The 22,438-nt window shown below is 48.2% G+C and overlaps 3 protein-coding genes across 3 annotated transcripts; all 3 read left to right on the top strand.

Moving 5' to 3' along the window:
- Positions 1-10,731: 10,731 nt before the first annotated feature.
- Positions 10,732-11,358, top strand: J7T54_005267 (uncharacterized protein; the record flags this gene model as incomplete). The annotated part of the gene is made up of 1 exon (XM_051506208.1): positions 10,732-11,358. One exon carries the CDS (start codon positions 10,732-10,734, stop codon positions 11,356-11,358), a length of 627 nt encoding a protein of 208 aa, XP_051362412.1.
- A 4,956-nt stretch (positions 11,359-16,314) lies between these two features.
- On the top strand, positions 16,315-17,514 carry J7T54_005266 (DUF1620 domain-containing protein; the record flags this gene model as incomplete). Its single annotated transcript, XM_051506207.1, has 3 exons — positions 16,315-16,524; positions 16,600-16,739; positions 16,797-17,514. The coding sequence occupies 3 exons, from the start codon at positions 16,315-16,317 to the stop codon at positions 17,512-17,514; spliced, it is 1,068 nt and encodes a 355-aa protein (XP_051362411.1).
- Positions 17,515-19,614: 2,100 nt separating this feature from the next.
- J7T54_005265 (uncharacterized protein) lies at positions 19,615-21,299 on the top strand (the record flags this gene model as incomplete). The annotated part of the gene is made up of 4 exons (XM_051506206.1): positions 19,615-19,649; positions 19,778-20,497; positions 20,635-20,910; positions 21,197-21,299. 4 exons carry the CDS (start codon positions 19,615-19,617, stop codon positions 21,297-21,299), a joined length of 1,134 nt encoding a protein of 377 aa, XP_051362410.1.
- Positions 21,300-22,438: the final 1,139 nt, after the last annotated feature.

The raw sequence follows: 22,438 nt of genomic DNA, 5'->3' as shown, positions 1-22,438 counted from the left end.
GCCTAATTATACTATTTAATAACTATAGTCACTAATCTATTCGATATCTCTTAATCGGCCTGCCTTAAGTAAGTTAAGTATAATAATAATAATAAATTATACGCCCTTACGGGTGCCTCTTGCTAGCTAGCCAGGCTATCTAGGCTAAATAATCCTAAGGAAAAATTAAGTAAAAACCTTAGTGCAGTCCTCCTCTATCTACTATAGTAAAATACGAAATAAAATGCTGGCTTCTATAGTGCCAGTCCTATGCTAGGGCCGATTCCGCCCGCGTATCTATCGTAATCCTGGGTATATGCTGTGTTTTACCGGAATTCAACCGTCGTGGTGGGGTTCCGGGAGGATCCGGCCCGGATTCTGGCTGAGTTAGCCCCTACTACGCGTAGACTTTATTTACCTGCCCCCTACCCCTCTATTTCCCTATATCTCTTTTTCTTTCTTCTTTACGCTCACGATTAAATATTTCCGCCCCGGATCCGTGTCGCTATCGCCCTAGATCCTCTCGCCTTTCCCTATCTACCTAAAGAATCTATTAATTCTGCTTTATTCCTTCTCGATTCCGGCCCGGATCCTGCTATGTCTCGCCGCTGCCCCCCTCGTAAGGACTAGGAGTCCTGTAAGGTTAGTAACTATCGCCCCGGTGAGCGCTGGTGTAGGACCTGTATTAACGCTATTATCGTAGGCAGATACCTACGTGAGCTCGATACCACTACTCTCCGCCTCTGCCTCTCGTATTATACGTTTCCTGGCCGGTTCCGAGCTTTTCTCGCGCGGTGCTGATATATTGTTAAAGTTGGCTTTAGTTTATGCTCCGACTGTCGTTACTAACGCGCTGCTAATTACGCTCCCGTATGTTTCCGGCCCGGACTCGTCCCTGAATATATTCTGATTCTGTTATAGCCCTTTAAGGGCCCTTTGGCCGAAGCTGCTCTCGGTGTCGCCCGCGTTATGATCGCCTGGCACGAGTCTCTCACCACCTCTAGCGAGCCTCCTGACCCCGCGCGCCCTATAAGTCCTTTATCCTGCCCGGTTCTTAGCCGGATCCTGACTATTCCTAGCCCGCTACTATCCGCGCTATTATGCAGACGTACCTCGAGGAGCGCTCTATTAGCCGCGTCGCGAGCCGAGGGGATTCGTCCCGGAAGCGCGCCCGCCCTAGTATTCCTATAGACGAGCGTCCTGACCCCGAAACGCCTTCGAAAAGGGTACGGTTCGCTACGGCTCCGGCCCGGAACTAGGATAAGGAGGAGGAGGACGATAATATTTTTGATTTTTCTTTTAGCTCGCTATTTAGGGCCAAATCTAGCGCTAAACCTACGCCTAAGCCCGCCTAAGGTAAAGGGAAGGGTAAGGCTGCTAAGAAGAAGAGGGAGACTCCGGCCCCTTAATAGGGCGGATATAGGCCGGCGACGCCGCGATATGGACCTAGTCGTCCTTCTGGTAGTGGTAAGAAGAGGCGCACTACTATTACTTGAGTTATTATTCTTGTGCGGATCCGGCCCGGATCCTAGGGTAGGTTAGTGAGGTAGTTTGTTTTTACCTACGGCCTGGCCCGGATTCGCCGTGGCGGGGTGAATTAAGTCGTGATTTCTTGGTGCTTTATGTGTGTCCGTGTTATATCCGGCCCGGTACCTTATGTTCTTCTTGTATAGTCTTGTGTTTTTGCCCTTGCTTTACTATAGTCTGTCCTCGATCTGTGTCTTATCCGCTACTCTTCCTCCTATCCTTAGTCTTGTTTCCGTTCGTTATACGCGAGGTCGAGTTATCGGGCAAGCTTGAATTACTCTAGGTTAGCTGTTTTTAAGAGCTAATTCGTGATCTATTATAAACCAGGCCGGGTGTGGGCACGCTACCGAACGTCTTATGCGGTGGTTATCTAGCCCGTATCCGGCCTAGAAACGTTCTCGTAGTATAAAAGTAAGTAAAAAGCGTCCTCCTTCCCCCGACTATAGTCGTATAGCGGGGTTAGTATATCCGGCATACGTCTACGGAATAAGTAGGCTCTAAGGCTAATATATCCGGTCCTGATCTAGGCCGCGTATAAGGCAGTATGCCGGGGGAGTCCTTTATATCGAGAGATCGCCTCCTTTACGAACGGTTCGTAATCGGCTAGGTGTCTATCTAGTCCCGCCTTTTTACGCCTAACCCTTGCCCTTTTTTCCCACCTCCGAATCTATTCTTAAGTATAGGCTTCTTAGGCGTTATTATAGCCTTCTATCTACTTAGTAATATCGGTTAGGAACCGGCCTAATCCCTCGGTATTAGGTAGTTCTCTTATCCTTCTCGTAGTTTGCTTGATCTAGGCCCTTGTGGCTTTCCTGGCTTCTTGAACGGGTCCGGTCCTTATCCGGTCGTATGCCTAGGCGGCTCGCTTATTAAGGTAGAGGTCGATTAGCGGTATTCTTATCTTAGTCTCGAGGTGCCTCCTCGCTATGTGTTTGTATGCCCCGAGGACTTCCTTAAGGCATTCGGCCTAGGTCCTGTCTAAATCCGCCCCGATTCCTCTTATATTTCCGTCCGTCCTCGTCGGGGTATGGTACGCGTGGTAGCTATAGGCGATCGTCGACCTAATAACCTTCGTATAGATCTCTCTCGCCTATAGGACTGGTATCCCCTATGTGCTGCCCGTAATCGCTAAGAGTGCGCACCGTTGCCGGTCTATTTTCTAGCTTACTTCCTTAAGGTATAGCTTCTAAGATAGGTATCTCTTAAGCTAAAGACTAAGGAAGCGTACCTCGTTTATCGGCGGGACTGTTATATTTCCGGCCCGGATCCGGGTCGTGACCACTGGTTTCTTTTTTTTCGTGAAGTATATAAGCTCGCTCTTTTGTGGGTTAAAGATCGCCCCGAACTCTTCTACCTACCGTTCGTAAATCTTCTACGCTATTTCGAGCCGGGGCCGGGTATCCTCCGGGTCTCTTCTAAATACTAGGATATTTATATCGTCTACGAAGCCCACGACTATTATTCCGCTAATAGTACCGAGCCTATCGTAGAGGGCCGTGAGGTAAAGGAGGAAGAGAACTAGGGAAAGGGGCGAGCCTTAGGGCACCCTTGATTCAGTCCGGAACCGGTCTAAGAGCTCTCCGTCGAAGTAGATCCGTGCGTTTCGGTCTATAAGATACGATTTCGTCTAGCCTAGGATCTAGCCCGGTATTCCTAAGTCTTCGAGGTAGTTTAGGAGCTTCTAGTGGTTAACCCTATCGAACGCTGAACTAAGGTTAAGCTAGAGCAGGCTTATATATCTCTTATACTCCTAGGAATCCTTAATCGCGTTAACGACGATTTATATTGCCCTTTCGGTAGAGCGGCCCTCTCTATTGCCTATCTGCCCGTTTAGGAGGAGGTTCCGGGCCTCTGCTGTCCCGGACACGACGCGTTATATTACTACTTTAAAGACTTTGCCGAGGACGCTTAAGAGGGAGATAGGTCGCTAGCCTTCTGGCTTAGCCCGGTCCTTTCCTGGTTTCCGTAGCGTGATTATGATTGCTTCTTTAAACGCTTCCGGGAAGTATCCTAGCCGGAAACTAGCCGAAATTAGTCTACTAAGGAGCCGTTATAGCGGCTCGCCGTATACTTTGAGTAGCCCTGCCGGTATACTATCCTTTCCGGGTGCTTTTTACGGCTTAAGCTTCCGTAGTATCGCCTTAATATCGTCCTAAGTGATAGTCTAGGGCGGTTCCTGGTCGGGTCCTGGCCGGGTCCTTCCTATGTTCTGCCTATTCTCCCTAGGCACTCGGACGGTTAGGAAGAATCTCACGGCTAGTGCTTTTACCTTCTGGGAGTAGGTTTTTACGGTACCTATCGGGGTCGTTATATTCGGTATCCTTGGCGGTTCCGGGGGTAGTCCGCTGCGTAGCCTTGCTTATCTCTTAAATCTCTAGAGGGATTCTCTTTTATCCGCGGCGTCTCGTAGTGCTATTCTCTATGACTCTCTCTGTGCTTCTGTTACGGTTCGGTCCCGGATCTTATGTACCTCCTGGAGCTCCTCCTACGCGTCCTGGGTCCGGGTTCGATAATAGTATCGGGACTTGTCTTTAGCGTTCTCGATAGCCGTATATACGGCCCGGTTATACTACGGGACCGATCCGGAGAAGCCCCCTTTTCTTTTTAGTGCTGCGACTCTAGCAATCTCTTGGAGCGCGGTTATGAGTTTGTGTATATTGTAGTTAAGGAGTGTTATATTAGTTGGTTCCGGCTAGTGTTCGGGCCGGAACCTGACCTATGCCTCGGCTTCGGCCCTCTTAGTGTCGAGTTTTCTCTAATTTACCCCTAGGTCGTTAGGCTTAACGTGCTGGTCGGTGTGCTGTTTGTCTCCGGTCCGGATTAGCTACGGAATATAGTCTAATCCTGAGAACGGCGTAGGGCCGGCGTAGCGCGTGAATATAGAGGGGGATGCCTAGTAGTGGTCGATTGTCCCGTCCCTCTGGCCCCTGAAGACCCGGGTTAGTTCCCCCTTTAGTATGACTAGTTAGAGGCCCTAGTTCCTAGCCTATTCGAGGAGGTACCGTGCCTCGTCCGACTCCCTTTCGTACCGGTCCTAGAGCGGATGATAGGCGTTGAAGTCTCCTATCACGATTAGGTTATTCGGGGGTTCCCTGCCGCCGAGGGCGCGGATCGGTCTCCGGCTTCCTCTACTTTAGTCTTAGTAGATATTAAAGATCGATCTCTGGCCGATATTAACCCGGATCTAGTCCTCCCCTGTCTCGGATGACTATGTATCGAGGTTGTGTCTTTTGTGCACGTACGTGACCACTCTCCTGTCCCCTCCCCACACCCTATAGTAGTTTGCCGGGGGCCGCTTTAGTTCTTGTGTGCTCCCTTTAATATTCGGCTCTTAGAGCGTAATTAGGTCGTATCCGGCCCGGCTGTTTAGCACTATACTCGAGTTCGGTCCTTGCTTGTTCGTGTTCTAGTAAAGAATATTAAGTTCTATTATAGAAGGGGTCGGAAGAAGGGGTATCTATGGTTATATTGTTATTGTCCGGGGTGGTTCCGGCCTAGTTCCTAACCGGTTCCGCGTTAGCTCTTATGCGGAAGTGGCTATCGAGGCGAAGTTACGTGGGTTGGCTCCCGGAACGGGCCAGGACGGTCCTAGTAGGCGGACGTCCGTTCACCTTCTGTTTCTTTAGGGATATAGTGAGGTCGACTAGGTCCTCGGTTTCGGTCTCTCTAGGTTCTTGGGCCCCTTGAAAGCTAAGGGCGGTTTGGGCGATATTCTAGAACCGGGTCGGTCTCGTTCTGTATGCGGCTAGGGCTCGGGCATGTTGTTCGGCGACTGTATGGTATGCCCGCGACCAGGCCTCGTGCTTCTTTCCGCACGTAGCATAGCGCGGGGTCTCCTTGTATTTCTCGTCACCCGTAGTATGAGGGACGGTTCCGCACCGGCCGCAGACCGTATCCTGCCCGCATACGGCTGCAATATGTCCGAACTGGTAGCACTTATAGCAAGTAAGTTAAGTATATCTTTCTAAAATAAATTAAAATTAATTATTAAAAGTCCCGTTTCTAAAGTCGCCCGAGGTCTAGGAGTTCTATTAATAATATAAGTAATAAATACTATCCTAAGTCTACTAAAGCCTTATAAACCACGATTTCTTACGGTATCTTTTATAAAAATAGACTCTTATCTATCGACCAATAGGTTCCTTAAGGATAGCTATCTTTCTAGACTACTAAGAGTAGTATAAGGATCCCCTATCATAGGTAAAGAGTAGTTCTAAGCTAGTTCTAAATTAGTTCTAATTTAATTCCTCGCTGATATCTTTAGTATATCTAATATATATCTAACGATAGTGAATTTTATATTACCGTTTGCTTCTTTTAATAATAAGCTCAGCTTTTCTAGAAACTTAACTTAAAAAGCTTTATAATTAATATAAATTATAAGTATATTATTAGCGACGAAGATATTGAATTAATCTAGACATACTATAGCGAGGAAACGCGGCGAGGTAAGTAATATTAATCTTCGATTTACGTAAAACCTTACTAAAAATATTAGTACTCCCTTTAGCTCGGGTATTTATAAATCAGAGAGACTATAGAGCTTTTAAGAATATATTCCGGATTATATTTTAAATAATATACGACCGTTATTATATTTTATTTTAATAAAAGCATATCCACGGGATAGGTTTGCTTAGGGTAACTATAGACTAAGACTAGTCGTCAATTATTAGTAAGTTTTAACTTAAATCGGTTCGAAACTAGTTCTATATATAACTATAAAGCATTCGGGTAGTATCTAAAGCTTATCGACCCTAAAGAACGACTATAGCTATAGTAAGTATAGTATTTAGTACGCTTATGCTATATTTACTTTTAACGAGGTATCGAGAGATATTGTATTAGTAGAGATAGAGGCCTAGACTTAAAGTCCACGTGCTTAATAAGTTTATTATTAGTATCTACGTAACTAGAGAACTTATAGATTTATATTTCGATCTAATATATATTCTCCTTTATTAATTAATCTTAAACTAATTAATATAGTATTAGAACCTGGCCTAGCTAGTTAGGTTAAGTATAAGAGGAATCCTATACTTCGTGCAGGATTAAACCTAGCTTGCTCGAGTATATTATTCGAAGACTAGGTCTAAATAGCGAAGGATACTAACTCTATAGAGATTATATATAATATTATATATCTCTAGGGTATAAGGGGCGTGGCCTTGCTCTATTATATATAAACGTAAGCTCTTAAACCGTTTCGGAACTAGTTCTAAGCTAGTTAGTAACCGGATATATAACCGCGAGATTATCGAGCTCGATACTACTTTCCGAAAGTATAGTATACGTTCGATATATCGAAATATATCGATTATAGGCCGCTACTAATAGAGCTAAATACGAGATTATAAGTATAAGTATTATATTACTATCTCTTACTAATTATAAAGTACGTCGATAACGTAAAGAAAGGGACTAACGCGCCGAGGATGAGGTAATACGTATTCGGCGTCTAGTAACGGAGGAAATATCTTCGGAAAGGGAGAATATATATTTATGGTCACGTTTACTTTCGTAAGGACTTTACTCTTAAGGGGATATCTTAATAGATAATAAGGCCCGGACTATTATATTAGTCTCTTTATTAAGAGTCCTTATTTAGTAGCGCTTAACTCGATCACGAAGAATAACGCTAAGTACTTAGTAACTATCCTTATAAGACCGACGGGTAGAACTTGAACTTCGTCGAATATAGTTAGAGATCGAGTGGGAAGAGCTTAATCTAGAGGAGAGGAGATAGGGATTAGAAAGGGAAAGAATTTTTAATTAGTTCTTATTTAGTTTCCTAAGGATTTTAAAATAATTTCTAGATCGTATAATCTACGCTATATTTTATCGTTATTAGATAAGGTCGGTTTCTAGTTACGTATACTTTATATCTCTTTAATTTAATACCCGCTATTTATTTTATTTACTTAGTATCTAATTTCTGATTCTTAAAACGAGGCGGTAAGGGAAGAGATTTAGAGACGCTTATTATAATATTAAGCGACCTTTATGAGTATAAGGAACGTAGCGAATCGTGGGAATTAATATCGACTAGTTCTAGATATATTTCGAACTAATTCGGAATTAGAATTAAATTCGGACGCACGGGTAGCTCGGGCCTTATTAATTAGGATTCCTCGGTCGTATCCTTCCTAATAAAGGCGTTTCTTAGAGGTTCCCTGAGATCGACTAGATCGGATAGATATAATATATCCTAGTTTTATTATCCTTTTGCTTTTTCTTCCTATACTAATTTCCGAACTTATCGTAAATTAACGATATTAATATTATACTTTTGCTTAAGCTTAGAGACTCGGAACACCGCTTTTTCTATATATTAATAGCCTATAGCGTCGAAGATAGTAATAAAGGTTTATTATCGAACTAAATACTCCTGTTTAGAGATATCGTTAGCTATTTTCGTCGCGGAATTAGTAAAAAACCTCCCCTAAGGAAAGAAAGACTTTACTATTAATTATATTATATATAGGAGGAGACGGTAGTACCGTCTGATTAATATATACTTAGTAGCCTACGGATTCTCGATAAGAAGGTATTATTAATATTTAATTTAGAATTAAATCTAAACAGATTCTATAGAAACTTTTCGTAGAACTAGTTTAGAACTAATTTATACCCCTCTTTAGCACGTGACTCGGACGTCTCCTTAATAATAGCTTATATAGGGGTAGCTTATGGGTGACAGACTATTAGTTAGCCTATCACCTGATATAAATTATTCTAGTACTAACAGGTGACAGGCTTCTATTTGCCCAACTGTCGGGTGACAGAATACCGTCGGGGGGGGTGTCAGGTTGTCGGTAGACTGCAATATGTCTGACAGAACGCCCCTCTCCACGTATGCCGTCCTCGGCATCCACGCATGCGCAGCGTATTCATAGCGACTATGCTAGGTCCATGCGGCGAGGCTGGTATTCGGTGGTTTTGTCTAATCTTTAATCGACTTTAACCGTATAATTAACTTCCCTTTAACCTATCTTATTATAACGTTCTAACCGCCCGGTAGATTAATTCGCTAATATTATTAAATCTTCGTTATATCGCTAATCTTATTCTTTTTCTTTTCTTCTTCCTTAACCTTTCGAATAAGTATATAGCCTAATACCTCGTTATTACGAATTCGCCGCTAATACGTAATAGTTTGATATTCCCTGTACTATCGCCGCCGCCATAGTAATAATAGCAATACGTAAGTATTACCCCTACTATATAACGCGTATCGCGTATACCGCGCGCTCGTAGCGCTGACACGGTGGTGGTAGATATACTATCTACGCATCTGCGCCCCCGCCGCTACTAATAGTAGTAACAATAATAACGTGAGTCTAAGACCCTAACGTTCTCGCGTAGCGAGGGCGTTACGTGCTCGCACTCTCTGACACGAAATCTCAGTTAACCGACTCTCCCCACGCTAAGGACGCCGCCGAGGGTACCACCGTGAGTCTCTTTCTGCGTATTAAATGTGTTCGCGTTACGGTCTCGCCGCTAACCCCTTTTGCGTAGCTGATTAACGATGCCGACGTTAAGGCTAAGGCCGCCGAGGCCAAGAAGGAGGCCGCCGCTGTCAGTTCTTAATCTATGCGCTGCGTACTTGCTGCGAGGTGTCTAATCCTTTTCTAGAAAGTAAAATAGGGTCTCAAAAGTCTGCGAACGCGAGCCCTGCCCACCTAGATTGAGTGGCACACCCTCCAACTTCAAGACATCATTATAATAGCAAAAATAAATCAAATCTGAAGCTAATAGTACCGCTGAAGATGGAATATCTTGGAGTTTGGTAGTGTGTGTAATATTCCCTTGCGCGGATATATTCACGGAGCCTCCGCTAAGAGTCGATGAGGTTATTAATATAGGCTTGCGAGATATGATAGAGTGCTGTATCCGTACCTGCTGCGGACCAGGCATCGACCTAGAAATGACTACCCTATTCGTACCATTGTCCCGACGTGTATGCGTCCTAATCACCCCAAGCGAAGGTTATCCTGTCAAATTACCTATATAGTGCACTTTTCGTCGCTCCAAAGAACGACCCACTGAAAGAAATTTAAAAACAGCCTTGGCCGACGAATTGATAGAAGTACGATGTGATTAGGAGAGTTGAGAGCGGAAAGAGTGCAGGAAGGTGATTTTATTTGTGCACCGTGGTAGCACTTAGCACACGTCTGGTCCTCATCCCACGAACCTCACCGAAAATCACTCTTGAGCCCAGACACCCCGCCAGGTAGTCCGCTTCTGTTGGCGATTGGACAAATTTCGTGCCGGGCCAACTGTCAGCAACAATTGCGCAGCCGATCTTTGAAGCGCAAGAAGCTCAAGAGGCGCTGGCAGTGCGGAGTTAGCCACGGTCAGTGACATCTATACGAGGTTACTAGTCACGAGGATATAGCGGTGCTAGAGGACCCTATTAGCATGTATACGGTTAGAACAGGTACAGGACGGCTTTGTCTAGAAGAGAATTAATAGTTATGCTTATTATTAGGCCCTGCTCGCGAATGTGGAAGACGCCCACTAGTGAGTCGTTATTGTTAACCGACCAATCCGAAGCATGACAGCCACAGCCCCTCATGCAGCACCTCGTGAAAGGCTGAATAGCTGAGAGACGGCTAGCCAAGCCCTTCTTTAGCTCTAACGGCTGAAGACCGCCAGCCCTACGAGTCCGCGGAGAAACCGGGGTCTATAGCATCACCGTATATATTTTGGGACTTACTCCTTAGCAGCGCGGTCTAGTATTACGCCGGCCTCTAGCGATGCCTTCATATCCGGGGACGATCGTGACGTCGATTTTAGGTATGACGAATCTTGAGGAAATACGGACTAGATAGCTAGTAGTTCTTAACTAGGCATGTCTTACCTTAAAATGTTCTAGGTATCGCTAGCCGCACTAAGGCGAAGCCGCACCGCCTCCCCACTAGATAATGATCGTCCTAGCCTGCATGAGCTGAGGCGCCATCCTTGTCGCTGACTCGATACCCTGGTCTGTTAGATTGAACAGCCCCAGGCACTAGGAAAACGGCGTCCTCCTCGACTCTATTTATTTATCGCCGCGCCCCCCTCTAAAATGTTTAGAATAGTTGATTAGTTAAGCTATCCTTTCTCTACTTGCAATTACCTCTCAGCCCCTCTTAAGACAGACGAGACCTGACCACCGATACGATTGTGAAGTACCAAATCAGCACCTGCCTTGTGGCAGCCTTCCTCCACCTAGCCGCGGCCATGGGTCCCTTCGCGGCCCAAAGGATCGCCCACGGGCTCATGGACCTCTCGGGGATCCCCCAGCTTCTGCACGTCGGCGGGTCCCGCCTCGTCCGCCACGCTCCGCAGCTGCACGACCGTCAAGCTGGGGATACCTACGGTATCTCTGAAAAGGAGTGTGGTGACGGCTGCATCCCCTTGGGTGGCCGATGCTGCGATAATAACGGGAACTGGTGTGCGATAAGCACGGTATGCGGCAACGGCGGCTGCTGCCCTGTAGGAGAAACCTGCACTGGCGTCCCGGACGGCTGCTCCGATAGCCTGGAGGAATGCGGCAATGGCTGCATGCCGGCGGGCGCCTCGTGCTGCTCCGGATACTACTGCGACGCTGGCGAGACGTGCATGGGGGACGGGCTCTGTTCGGTGGGCGACGACATCGATGGTGACGACGGCAGCGGAGGAGACGACGGCAGTGTAGGTGACGGCGGCGGCGTCGATGGAGGTGATGGCGGCGACGTCGATGGAGGTAATGGCAGCGACGTCGAAGGAGGTGGCGGCACCGACGAAATAGACGACGGGGTTAATGGCGGGCGCACGCCAGTTCTAGACGCGGCGTGGCTAGCAGTGTCGCTCTTTGTCTTCCTCTAGACTAGGCGATTATATTAAAGACTAAGTATACGTAGTAAGACGTTTTACTAGTACTTAAGTAATATAAGTCCTTCGTGGTTGTTACGGTTCTACCAGTTACTAGCGGCTAGGTATAAGACCCAGCCCGGTTCACCTAAGCAAAGGCTTCTATAGCCTATCTCGAGGTTTCCAAGTCTCTGTGTAACGGTGATGTCTCATCGTCGCCGCTCGTTATGTCATTCAAAGTGAGTGTATCGAGGCGCTCCGTTGAACGGCTAACGGTCTCGGCGAAGACGTGTCCGTGGTTATCTAGGATATTAAACGATAATGCCCGTATATCGAACTAAATCGGAGTATCTATGTTAGAGTCGGGGATCGACTAGGGCAGAAGGTAAGGTTCTCGATCTACTAAGGATTCGGGATAAGCCTTAGGAGGTAGTGACGGGGCCCTGGTGTCTATTCTATCGTCCTTCATGCTCATAAGTATGCCAGAATCTCCACCCTTTAATATCTTCTAAAGCATCTTATCCGACATATAACCAACAATCTGACCACCAATCGCCCTCGCCCCCCCGCTAGGGATCGCTCTTTTGGCTTTGAATATATTTACTTTAGCGGTGACTATAATTTTATCGCTACTTACATCCGTAACTACGTCGGTACTAATATAGGAGATTTCGTTAGAAGCTTTTTTACATACCTCTAGACACTATTTTATGGTTTTAATATCTTCCTAGAACTATAACCTTCCCTTATTATTTTTAGGAGCTATATCCGAGGTCAGTATATAAAGACGCTCCTGCAAGCGGTTGATAATCTCTACGGAGTCGTTTCGGCTGCCACTTAACGCGTTACTAGTCAAATCATATACCTCGAACTAATTCTGAGCGTTTTTAGTAGGATATGGAGTCGCCTGTGGTTAGGGAGAAGGTTCTCGATCTATCAAGGACTCGAATTGTCAGGGGGGGTCGGTCGGCAGGTAGGACGGGGAACACTCGGTCAGGCTGATCTGGTCTATTGCTACGGATAGGCACTCCTCAGGTAGGGCAGGCTCTATGTACAAGACGTAGCTCGAAGAGCTACAACAGAAGACGGTCGGGATCGCGACAAAATGCAAAGGCAGGCGCGAGTTCACGTGACTGCCAGGTGCAGGGTGGGTCCCCGCTCTTGACCAGCTGTGACACGAATTCAGACCTCGAAACTTCACCAATTTAAAGGCGCTGCGTCGTTATCGTTCTCTTGTCCTCTATATCTATTCTTATCCCTAATGTTTCGGCGCTCCCCTTAGATAATATCGCTAACTTCTTATTAATTCGTTATAAGTAAACTTCAAGACTATGCGAAATATCCTTGATTATCTTACTACACTCCTCTAGGGTCTGCTGAGAGAGAGTAGAATTGTGCCTAAGAGGATGGGTTAGGAGTGTCAGTAAAGAACAGAAACGGCGGAATAGGGTACTAGTATAGTTATAGTGGCCAAAGCCACCGATAAGGTTGTTTCATATACGCCTAGGACCTCTATGAACTGATTGATATCGTCTGTTATGAAACGCGTCTTAACCCAGGTTCGGAAGCTTATCTTTAGTGATTTCCCGTGAAACCCTTCTATAGCGATCTCGAAATCATGGCATAGTTCGCTACATCGACTAATAGGACTTCTTAGGAGAGGTAGTATCAAGGGTTCGAGGTATTCGGCTGCCTATAGCGTCTCTAAAATACTGATAAGGTCTGCAAGCTCCTCCTGTAACCTCTATACAATCTTGTGGCGGCCTTTGATTCGATAAATAGTGCTACGCAGGGATTTGGTCGTTTCAACGGTAGCTATGGTAATTTCTAGCATTAAAGTAGTGGTGCTCAATAGGTCCACCCTTTTTGAAGATTGAAAGCAGAATACACAGATAGGCTGGCGGCGGGGGTGAGTTTGATGTTCACAGTTTTTAAAGGGATATCGATATCTAGCGCACTTAGCGACGAGCCTGATCTACGCGACCCAAGTGGGGTTGATCGGAGGCCTAAGCGCCGTCGTTAAGGCCGGTCACACCCCACCTCTCATATGGGCTAAGCCCTGTTAGAACAACTTAGTAGCTCAGATTGAGTCTAACTAACGATAAGGTAGGAAAAGGGAAAGAATAAGGAAATTATTAGCCCCTTTCCTATGAATACGCTACGAAGCCCGTGCGTCTTCTCGGGCTCGTGTCACGTGCTTAGGTGGTCCGGGCTGGGTCTCGTACCTAGCCGCAAGCTACTGGTGGAACCGTGACACCTCGATACTAGATCCCGACGACGCCTCCCTAATTTAGGTCGCGATCTAAGCCCCCGCTCTAGATCTTGATATATCCGCGCTGGATCCCGATTACTCGCCCCCGGTCCTATATATATTCTTCCTTTCTTTCCGGATCTTATCGCGACTATATTAGATCCTAATCCGAGCCCTCGTGTTATAGTTCTACTAGTTTGGTTGCGGCTAGGTACGAGACCCAGCCCGGACCACCTAAAAACGTGGTGTGAGCCCTCAAGGACTGTTACGACCCGACATGCGGCCCGCACGTGACAAAACGCATATCCCACCAATTTCCACCAATAACACTGGATCATCTACGTGTCGCCATGATCCGGATCATCTCACGAGTATCATCTGCTTCGCGCAATGATCCCCTTAGTATATAGGAAGCTACGCTTCACTATAGTCAGTCTCTACTCAGCTCCTCAGCTATCAATACAATTGTCTACGCAAGATTTACCATCTCGCACATAGACTGTGACACGACCGCTCAAGTCGACGACATCCTAGTGTACTCAGTTCATAAACCGACCTCAGATCTACCTACCCTGTAGTTGGTTTGACCCAACCGTCACAAGGACGCACGGGCCTCCCAGCGTATTCATAGGAAAGGGCTAGCAATTTCCTTATTCTTTTCCTTTTTCCACCTTATCGTTAGATAGACTCAATCTGAGTTAACAAGTTGTTCTAATAGGGCCTAGCCCACAACACCTCGTGCGACCGCTTTGGTCAACGACATCCTAATCCACATGCGAGCGGACCACCCAAGCGAGCGGACCACCCAAGCGAGCGGGCTATCTTCACCACCCATCGCGTACATTGACTTTCCTCGCCAATTATCACCACGATTAAACAATGGATGAACTTGCAAAAGAATCCAGGGTAATATTAGCCTCATCGCGATCATTTCCTCCTCGACTATCTGGTGTTGAGGATATGGCCAATCAACTACTACGCGTACGCGACGCGCCACCTGTCGGCAAGCATTAGGCTTCTAACTTCATTAAACGCTACTAAGAACTTCGCACGCGCTGGGTTCGTAAATATAATCACTAACGGGCTAAATGCGAGGATCCTGGACTTATTAAGGGCTGGTTTAACCTTGTATGGAATATATAGGCTAAGCACGGGGTTCTAGATGACGATATCTATAACTTCGACGAGACGGGCTTTATGATAGGTATTATCTTCGCGGGCATGGTAGAGGCCCTTAATAGGAAGGGAGATCAAATTATGATAACAGAGGGTATCGTCAGAGTCACGGCGGGGAACTGGGAGAGCGGGAAGGATGTGATAAAGGTCCTTCTCACCTGGCGAGGAGGCAAGGTCAAGACCACCACAGGTGGCATTGCCGCCGTCACTAGGATCTTTGGGCCCAAGCTGATGGAGGTGGAAGGAAGGATGATCAAGTCAAACGTCCGTCCTACTGCAGGCGCTCGGTCGGCCATCGCGCGGCTGCTCTTCGGATCGAATAGGCGCAGCCTAGTTGGCTGCAACCACTTATCTATGCTATCTACACGTGACCTGAAGCATCTAGGTGCTGATGTCCTTGGCAGGCTTCGGCCGTCCGGCGCACGGTTAACGAATAACTTAGAACTAGGGCGGACAGGGGGAATCTAACTATCTAATTAAAACATAGAATTACGATAGTCAAGAAGTGGTGTTAATGTAATATGATTTCTGCCTAGTGCTCTAAATATTAAAGCGAAGCCATTCGACCAAGCGCGGGTAAACGGCGGGAGTAACTATAACTCTCTTAAGGTATGACTTTCTCTGCGAAGAATTTGCTACATATATTAACTACACCCGGGACAAGGGCGCCGTGCGGTGCAGAACCCATATGTATATATTACATGGCCTCGTCTAGATATAGAACTTATTAATAAAGAACCCTAAAGAGGTAGCCACCTAAATAGCCGTTTGAACGTCGAGTGAAGGGGGGCAGAAACTGCGACATTAGCAATGAACTCTAGTCCGTTTCTGAGTAATACTGCGGCTGATCAGCGGCGTGGCGCTTTTTTTGCTTAGCATGCATGTCACATCCTGAGCCAGCCTCGCCTGCCGCTATCCCTCTTTCTCGTCTTCCAGTTGTCAAGTGCTTCATTATATTGTTAGGTGCTTGAATTGTGAAGGAGGGCGATAATGACATGTGTCTTCACACGTTGTGAATTTCATGGATCATCTTGTCTCGCAAGGCAAGATCGAGTTGACCACGTTGAGTCTGCTGTGCATCCAGGAAGACGAGCAGGGTATACCTTGCACCACATCATGCGGTGGCTTGGTCGCGTAGCCGGGCCAGCACCGTCTTCGCTTTCAGCTCTCCGAGCTAAGGTGTATCCTACCAATGAAGAAGACAATGCATAGCGATAAACCGCGCCTCGGATTGAGGCATCTGCAGGGCCAAGACGCAATGTGGCCATTTTGCTCCCGACTTAGTCGAGCCTCGACCTGTGTGAGAAGAGCAAGCCAGCCGCCTCTAAGACAGAGAGCTGTGAACGTGGCTGGCTTGATCAGGCTGGATACCAGTCACGGGGCTTCTGGACTCTGGCATGTACTAATATCGCGCTCTGTAATCCCAGATTGAGCCCCAGGCGCCTTTTGTATAATAGTGTGTAGTGCCCAAAAGCACCTACCTGACTTACACCTGTTTTCGTCCAGGAGCTCTTCATGTCCTGAGCATCGTTAACTACCGCAAGATGAGATCCGGAAGCACAACTATCAGCATCTTGGCCTTAGCATCCAAGGCCAAAGCTTTGATCAAGCCAAACCTGCCCATTGCCACCGACCTTGCCGTCCACTATGACGACCTTGGAATTAGTCCACAGCCGACAACTGGTCCAAAAGCTCCCGAGCTTCGCCGTCGAGACCTGGTAGATGGCGAGACTCGATATGTTGCTGCCGATAACGTTTGTGCGTATATTAATGCCGACTCTACCGATTTGTACTCGTGCGCTCAGTCAACACGTCACTGCGTGTTTCAGACTGCCTCGGCTCTGGGCAATGGAAGGGCCATGTGCTGTGATGATGAGGGCAACGACTGCGGAGTTGCGACGACTTGCTACGACTTGGAAGAGCGGTTAGCCATGACCACAACTAGCTCAGACAGATATGCGATGTACTGGTACGTATTTTCTTAGCCTTAGAAAGGCAGTGCTGCCTTACTGACCCTTACTCGCAGTGACCTCGAGTTCCCATTCTGTCAGACTGTGTCAATCTACTCCGACATCCTGGATTATGTCTGTGGCCAGACGAACACCTCCACCGATCAGAAGGCATTCATCACCTACGACGGACAAGGGGAAAGGGAGTTCACTGCGTTTTATCTACGTGACGGAACTACCACGACCCGAATCGTGACAGACATTCTAGATCCAGGATCCGAGAGCGACACTCCGACTGAAACGACGCGCAACCCCAAGCCGAAACCAGGACCCAACGATGATGATGTGCCCGTTGGGGCCATTGCTGGTGGCGTCGTTGGCGGTGTTGCGGCCATTGCAATAGGTGCACTGGCACTCTTCTGCTACATGCGTCGTCGCCGAACGCGGAAGCAAGGGGAGCAGCAGCAGCAACAGCAACAGCAAAACCAGTACCCCCCGATGCAGACAGTACCACCCATGTATCCGCAAGAATACCCAAAGACACAGGGTCCTCAAGTCCAGCAATCCTACATGGGTGCTGGAAGCCCCCAGTCCCCGACCGAGTACATGACCGTGTCCGGGAGCCCAACGATAACGGACCCCAGGATCAATATCATGAGTGGCCAAAGTCCGCCGACGTACTGGAATGCGGCGCCAAAGGATCAGCAGGGGACGACGGAGCAGCCGGGTGTGTTTTATGAGGCGCCGGCGCGGCCGAATGAGCGAAGGGAGAATAATACGCAGGAGCTTGCATAAGTGTTACGACCCAGTATGCGGCATTCACGTGTTTCTGAGCACACCCCACTCTTTCTACCCACTCACAGCACGATCACCACTCACACGAGTAATCGCGCCCGCGATTATTGCGATCATCACGAATCACTGCGAACAAGCAGAACAGATCATTATCCAAGACAGTAATCACCTTACTATATAGGAAGCCTAGCTTCACCATAGTCAGTCCCTACTATCTCCTCAGCTATTAATACAATTATCTACGTAAGATATACTATCTCGCACATAGACTATACTCGTGCCACGCCCCACCTCCAATAAGGTGGTGCTCATCACCACACCGGCCACTCATTCGTAGCAACGTATCAATCTCGCGATAATGCCAACACCACACGTTTCTACGGCTCTTTCTGAAGCTGAAATACGCGTAAACGATACCCTCGATTACCTACGAAAAGACCCGAATACCCCAATTGCCACCGTTGCGAAGAAATTCGGCTGCCCACGAAGCCGACTACGCCGTCGTTTAGAGGGTGCCGGTCCGAAGAAAGGGCGCCCTACCACGAATACGAAGCTTACGAACGAGGAAGAAATTGCGATCTGCCCGTACGTTGATCGCCTTAATAAGATCAACTTTGTTGTGCGTGTTGAGTTTATCTCTGACGCTATAAACGCGCTTCTTCGCGAGAGGCTAGGCGGCGATAACTCCGAGGCAGTTAGCCAGCTTTAGGCTACGCGCTTTATTAAGCGCCACGGCTATACTAAAGTCCTCCAAAGGAAGTTTAATACTAAGCGTAAGGCTTCGGAAGATAAGGATCGTACGGAGGAGTATTTTTAACGCCTTTAGGCCACGATAACGGAGTACAGTATCCCTCCTAATAACATCTGGAATATAGACGAGACGGGCTTTCGTATAGGCATAGGCAAGAACTAGTTTATCGTGACGAAGCGAAAGAGAGAGCATCTCTTCTCGATGCCAGAAAACAGGGAATCAGCTAATGCGATTTGTTGTGGGCTAAGCCCTGTTGGAACAACTTGGTAGCTTAGATTGAGTCTATCTAACGATAAGGTAGGAAAATAGAAAAAAGAGGGAATTTACGGTCCCCCTTTCCTGTGAAGACCCTGCGAGGTCTGTGCGTCCTCGTGGGCACGCGTCACGTGCCTGGGTGAACTAGGCTAGGTCTTGTACCCAGCCGCCAGCAACTAGTAGAACCGTAACACGATTGAGGCTATCTCCGCCGGCGGCCAAGTTATCCCTACCTTCCTGATCCTCTCTAGTAAGGTTCGTATAGATCAGTGGTACCGAGTAAAGGAACTCTATCTAGCTACGAAGATCACACTCTCTTTATTGGGCTATTTAAACGAGCAAATCGCCCTCTCGTGGATTAAACACTTTAACTAGCACGCCGCCTCCTTATCCGGATACCGCCTCTTAATCCTAGATAGGCACGGGTCACACCACACGAAGGAGTTTATTAGCTACTATAAATAGCATAAAATCGTGCCGTTCTCGATGCCTCCGTAACTTACATACCTTCTCCAGCCTCTGGATTTTTTGGTCTCCTAGCCCTTGAAGCACTACCACGCTAAAGCCCTTGATATCCTCGTGCGAGACGGGGTAGTGAATATCACGAAGCTGGAGTTCCTAGGTATGATCGAGAGTGTACGGCAACAAGCCTTTAAGAGGTCTACGATCCTCTCAGCCTTCAAGAAAACGGGTATCCACCCGTGGCACCTAGATCTTGTGATTACAGCGATGAGAGAGAGAGCAGCTATTTGATACACTTTGGAGGTTGTGTGGCCATTCAACCAAGATGTATCTGCGCTGTGTGTGGGTGTCACGTGCTGGTCACGTACACGTATAGGTACGATAGCGATAAGATAGCATTGATAACGCCGCAGCCAATCAGGCTGCGCGCACACGATCCGAGGAGCAGCCGCTATTTAGGCTGACCGACTGGCTGCCCAAGGACGTTTGAATTGATCATCCCTTTTCCACCTGTTTGATCTGCCCTTAGTGCATCACCAACAAGTTGTGGATGGCAAACGCTGCGAATATGGCAGCCATATCGTCCTTTGATTCAGTCCCCTCCGCGCGCAGCTCCAGTGCCGACAACTCCCATGCCCGTCCTGCCCACCAGTCCCGCGCTGCCCAGGTATGCGCCGCCTGCAAGGCCCGCAAGAAGAAGTGCAACAAAGCATTTCCACGCTGCAGCTTCTGTGTTCAGTGAGACATCTCGCTATCGTCTGCACTTATCCACCTGGCCTCATCTGACACGAGCAGGAAGGGCCTGAGGTGCGGATACCATAACGCTCCAACCCCCACTCCCCTCGCCGTACGAGGTCCAGACCTTCCCGTTGCGGCTGGTCTCCTATCTACGCGCCCGCTGCACTACTTCACGGTTCCAGCAGGCAATCCTGCGGTGTCGGAGATAAATCTCCACGTCCTGGTCCAGCGCTCCATCCGCGCTGCGGGCCTATTCGTCGACGATGTCAGCTCTCGCTATTTCAAGGGCATCCATCGCTATCTCCCAACCATCTCCCGGTCACGCTTTCAGCACGATCTTATCGGCCCGGGTGCCGTCCCGTCGGCCGGGTTCTCCGTCCTTCTCCTAGCCATGTGTCTGACTCATTCCTGCCCAACGCTGGAGCGACGCGCTCATGCCAGCTCGCGAAACCCCTCGCAGGTCGATTATGATTCGCTCCATCTCACTGCCATGACCTTGTTCGTGCAGGTCCAGGCACAGTGTCCACCGTCTCTCTACCTGCTACAGGCTGGTTTGTTGCTGGCAGTCTACGAATATATCAGCGGTCGTCCAGATAAGGCATTCGCCTCCATTTCCGGCTGTGCCCGCATGGCTTACGCAGCCCGCATCCACGTATGCAACCAGCAGTCGCCACAGCCGCCTTGGCGCCCCATAGATGCGGCTTGTACCGCTCTGGCCTACAGGCTTCAAGTCCAAGAAGCAGCCAACACGTGGTGGGGCATCTTCATTTCTGAACGGTAAGCTCTTGTTCTCTTTACAGCCGCTTACGAAGATTGATCCTGCGCAGGATTTTCTACTCTGACATCACTGTCACTGGCCAACCGCTGGTGGCATCCATTGCAAGTGAAACTGCTCGTCTCCCCATTGATCTTAGCTTACTGGAACGGGATGACTTCCTTGACGCCGAGATTGTTCCCCACATACCCGTCTCCTATCTGACCTCTGTTGGTATTGAGAGTTTTGGTCGTGCTGCTCAAGCAGCGTGGCTTCTCGACCAAGTTACGAAAGCCTTGGATATTTCAGATGCCAGTAGCCAGCTGTTTCAGCTCCACGGCTTGGATGCTACACTACAATCCTTTCTCGTAGCGCTTATGCAACAGTGCAGTGCTGGACAAGAAAAGTTCTGCGAGGCGATAGCAATCACCATCAGGTCAGTGTATTGTTAACGCCATACCGTGCTCTGCCACGCGGTTTGAATGTACTAAGAAAATGGACAGAGCGCTGTTTGCTCTTCACTGGCGCATACTTGACCTGCAAGCAGGTCTTGCTATCGAAAGGCGCCAACGTCAGCAGGACTGTTGCAAGTCGCACGCTGCTCTGAACACCGCTATTAACATCGTTCTCGATATCGTCGAGATGCATAAAGTGTGCACCACATTGTGCACAGCTCCGAGTTTTCCATATCTGATTCGAGCGACGCTCAAACATGTATACAGAAAGACCGAATGGGAAAAGGATGGCTTGTTGCAGTCCGCTGAAGAACGTCTTCGCACGTCTCTGGACGAGTTTTCCCAGCACCGTGAAGAGGTTGATATCTAGACATACAAGATATGAGTCTACACTAGCGATTGAGATAAGGGCTACAGGCTGGTTTTGAAGCCCACCCTCCGATCACTCCTCCCTGTCCCCTATCAACCCATTGCACTTACCAGACAGTGATACCGAAGACGCACCATGATCCTCGAATGAACCCTCTGTCGCCCTTACAAGACCTCTCCGACTTCCCTCAACAATAGCATCGTAAAATCGCTGAGCCATCACCCGTGAACCCGCCGGGCCAGGATGCGAATGGTCGGGAACATGCTTCGTAGTGACACCGTGCATCGATGTAAGAATTACTTTTTTGCCTTCTCTTGCTCGCCTCACCACCACAGAAACAATCTCCTCGTTGTACCAGTCAATGTACGCGCTAACATTTGTCTTGGTATTTGGTATTAGCTGCGCCACGACCAGCAGTGCCGATGGGTTATTGCTTGTGACAAAATCAACGAGGTTCCCCAGCCGTTCCGGTGCATTAGTTACATTCTTGTCCAGTACAACATTGACGGTGCCAGCGTGGACTGTGATGATATTGGGTTTTTCGGTTTCGCGAGTAGGCTCGGGACTACCAGAATCTAAGATATCGTCGAGGGTATGGTAGATGAAGGAGTCGCTCTCGTTGTTGTCCCAGTTCCCATTTTTGACCGAACCAATCATGCTAACTGGGTTGCCACCGGTCCACAGCAAGTAGGCTAGATCGCGACGGTATGAGTTGCCGGTCGGATCGTTGTAGCCGAATGTGATCGAATCTCCCAGAGCGAGCACACGGAGAGGAGTGCCACCATTGTTGACGGAAGCGACGACGGGTGGGGGGCTTGTAAATCCATGCACTCGCTCTTGTACAGATTAGTCTTCACAACTACTTCCCAAAGTCTGACAGAGGAGTGGTATGCGTACCGGACATATTCAGGCTGGACAGAACTACGCCTGTCAATAAGTCGCTTGGCCACATCGTGTCTAGGGGGACTTTCGAAACAAAAGAACAGTTTGAATAGCGAGTGCGCGAGGCTACTCGTTATCATATCGTCTGTACCCCTGTTGTCATACATGATTGGCGTGTGCACGCTAGCGGCGACTTTCTTCTCGGTGACTTCTTTGTTGGGTCAACTCCACCCAGGAGTCTAGAACGAGACTGCCTC

This window comes from Emericellopsis cladophorae (genome assembly GCF_022114955.1).
Source record: "Emericellopsis cladophorae strain MUM 19.33 chromosome Unknown NODE_20_length_315653_cov_120_781897, whole genome shotgun sequence".
Classification (NCBI taxonomy): domain Eukaryota; kingdom Fungi; phylum Ascomycota; class Sordariomycetes; order Hypocreales; family Bionectriaceae; genus Emericellopsis; species Emericellopsis cladophorae.
This window is presented reverse-complemented; position numbering and strand designations above follow the sequence as displayed.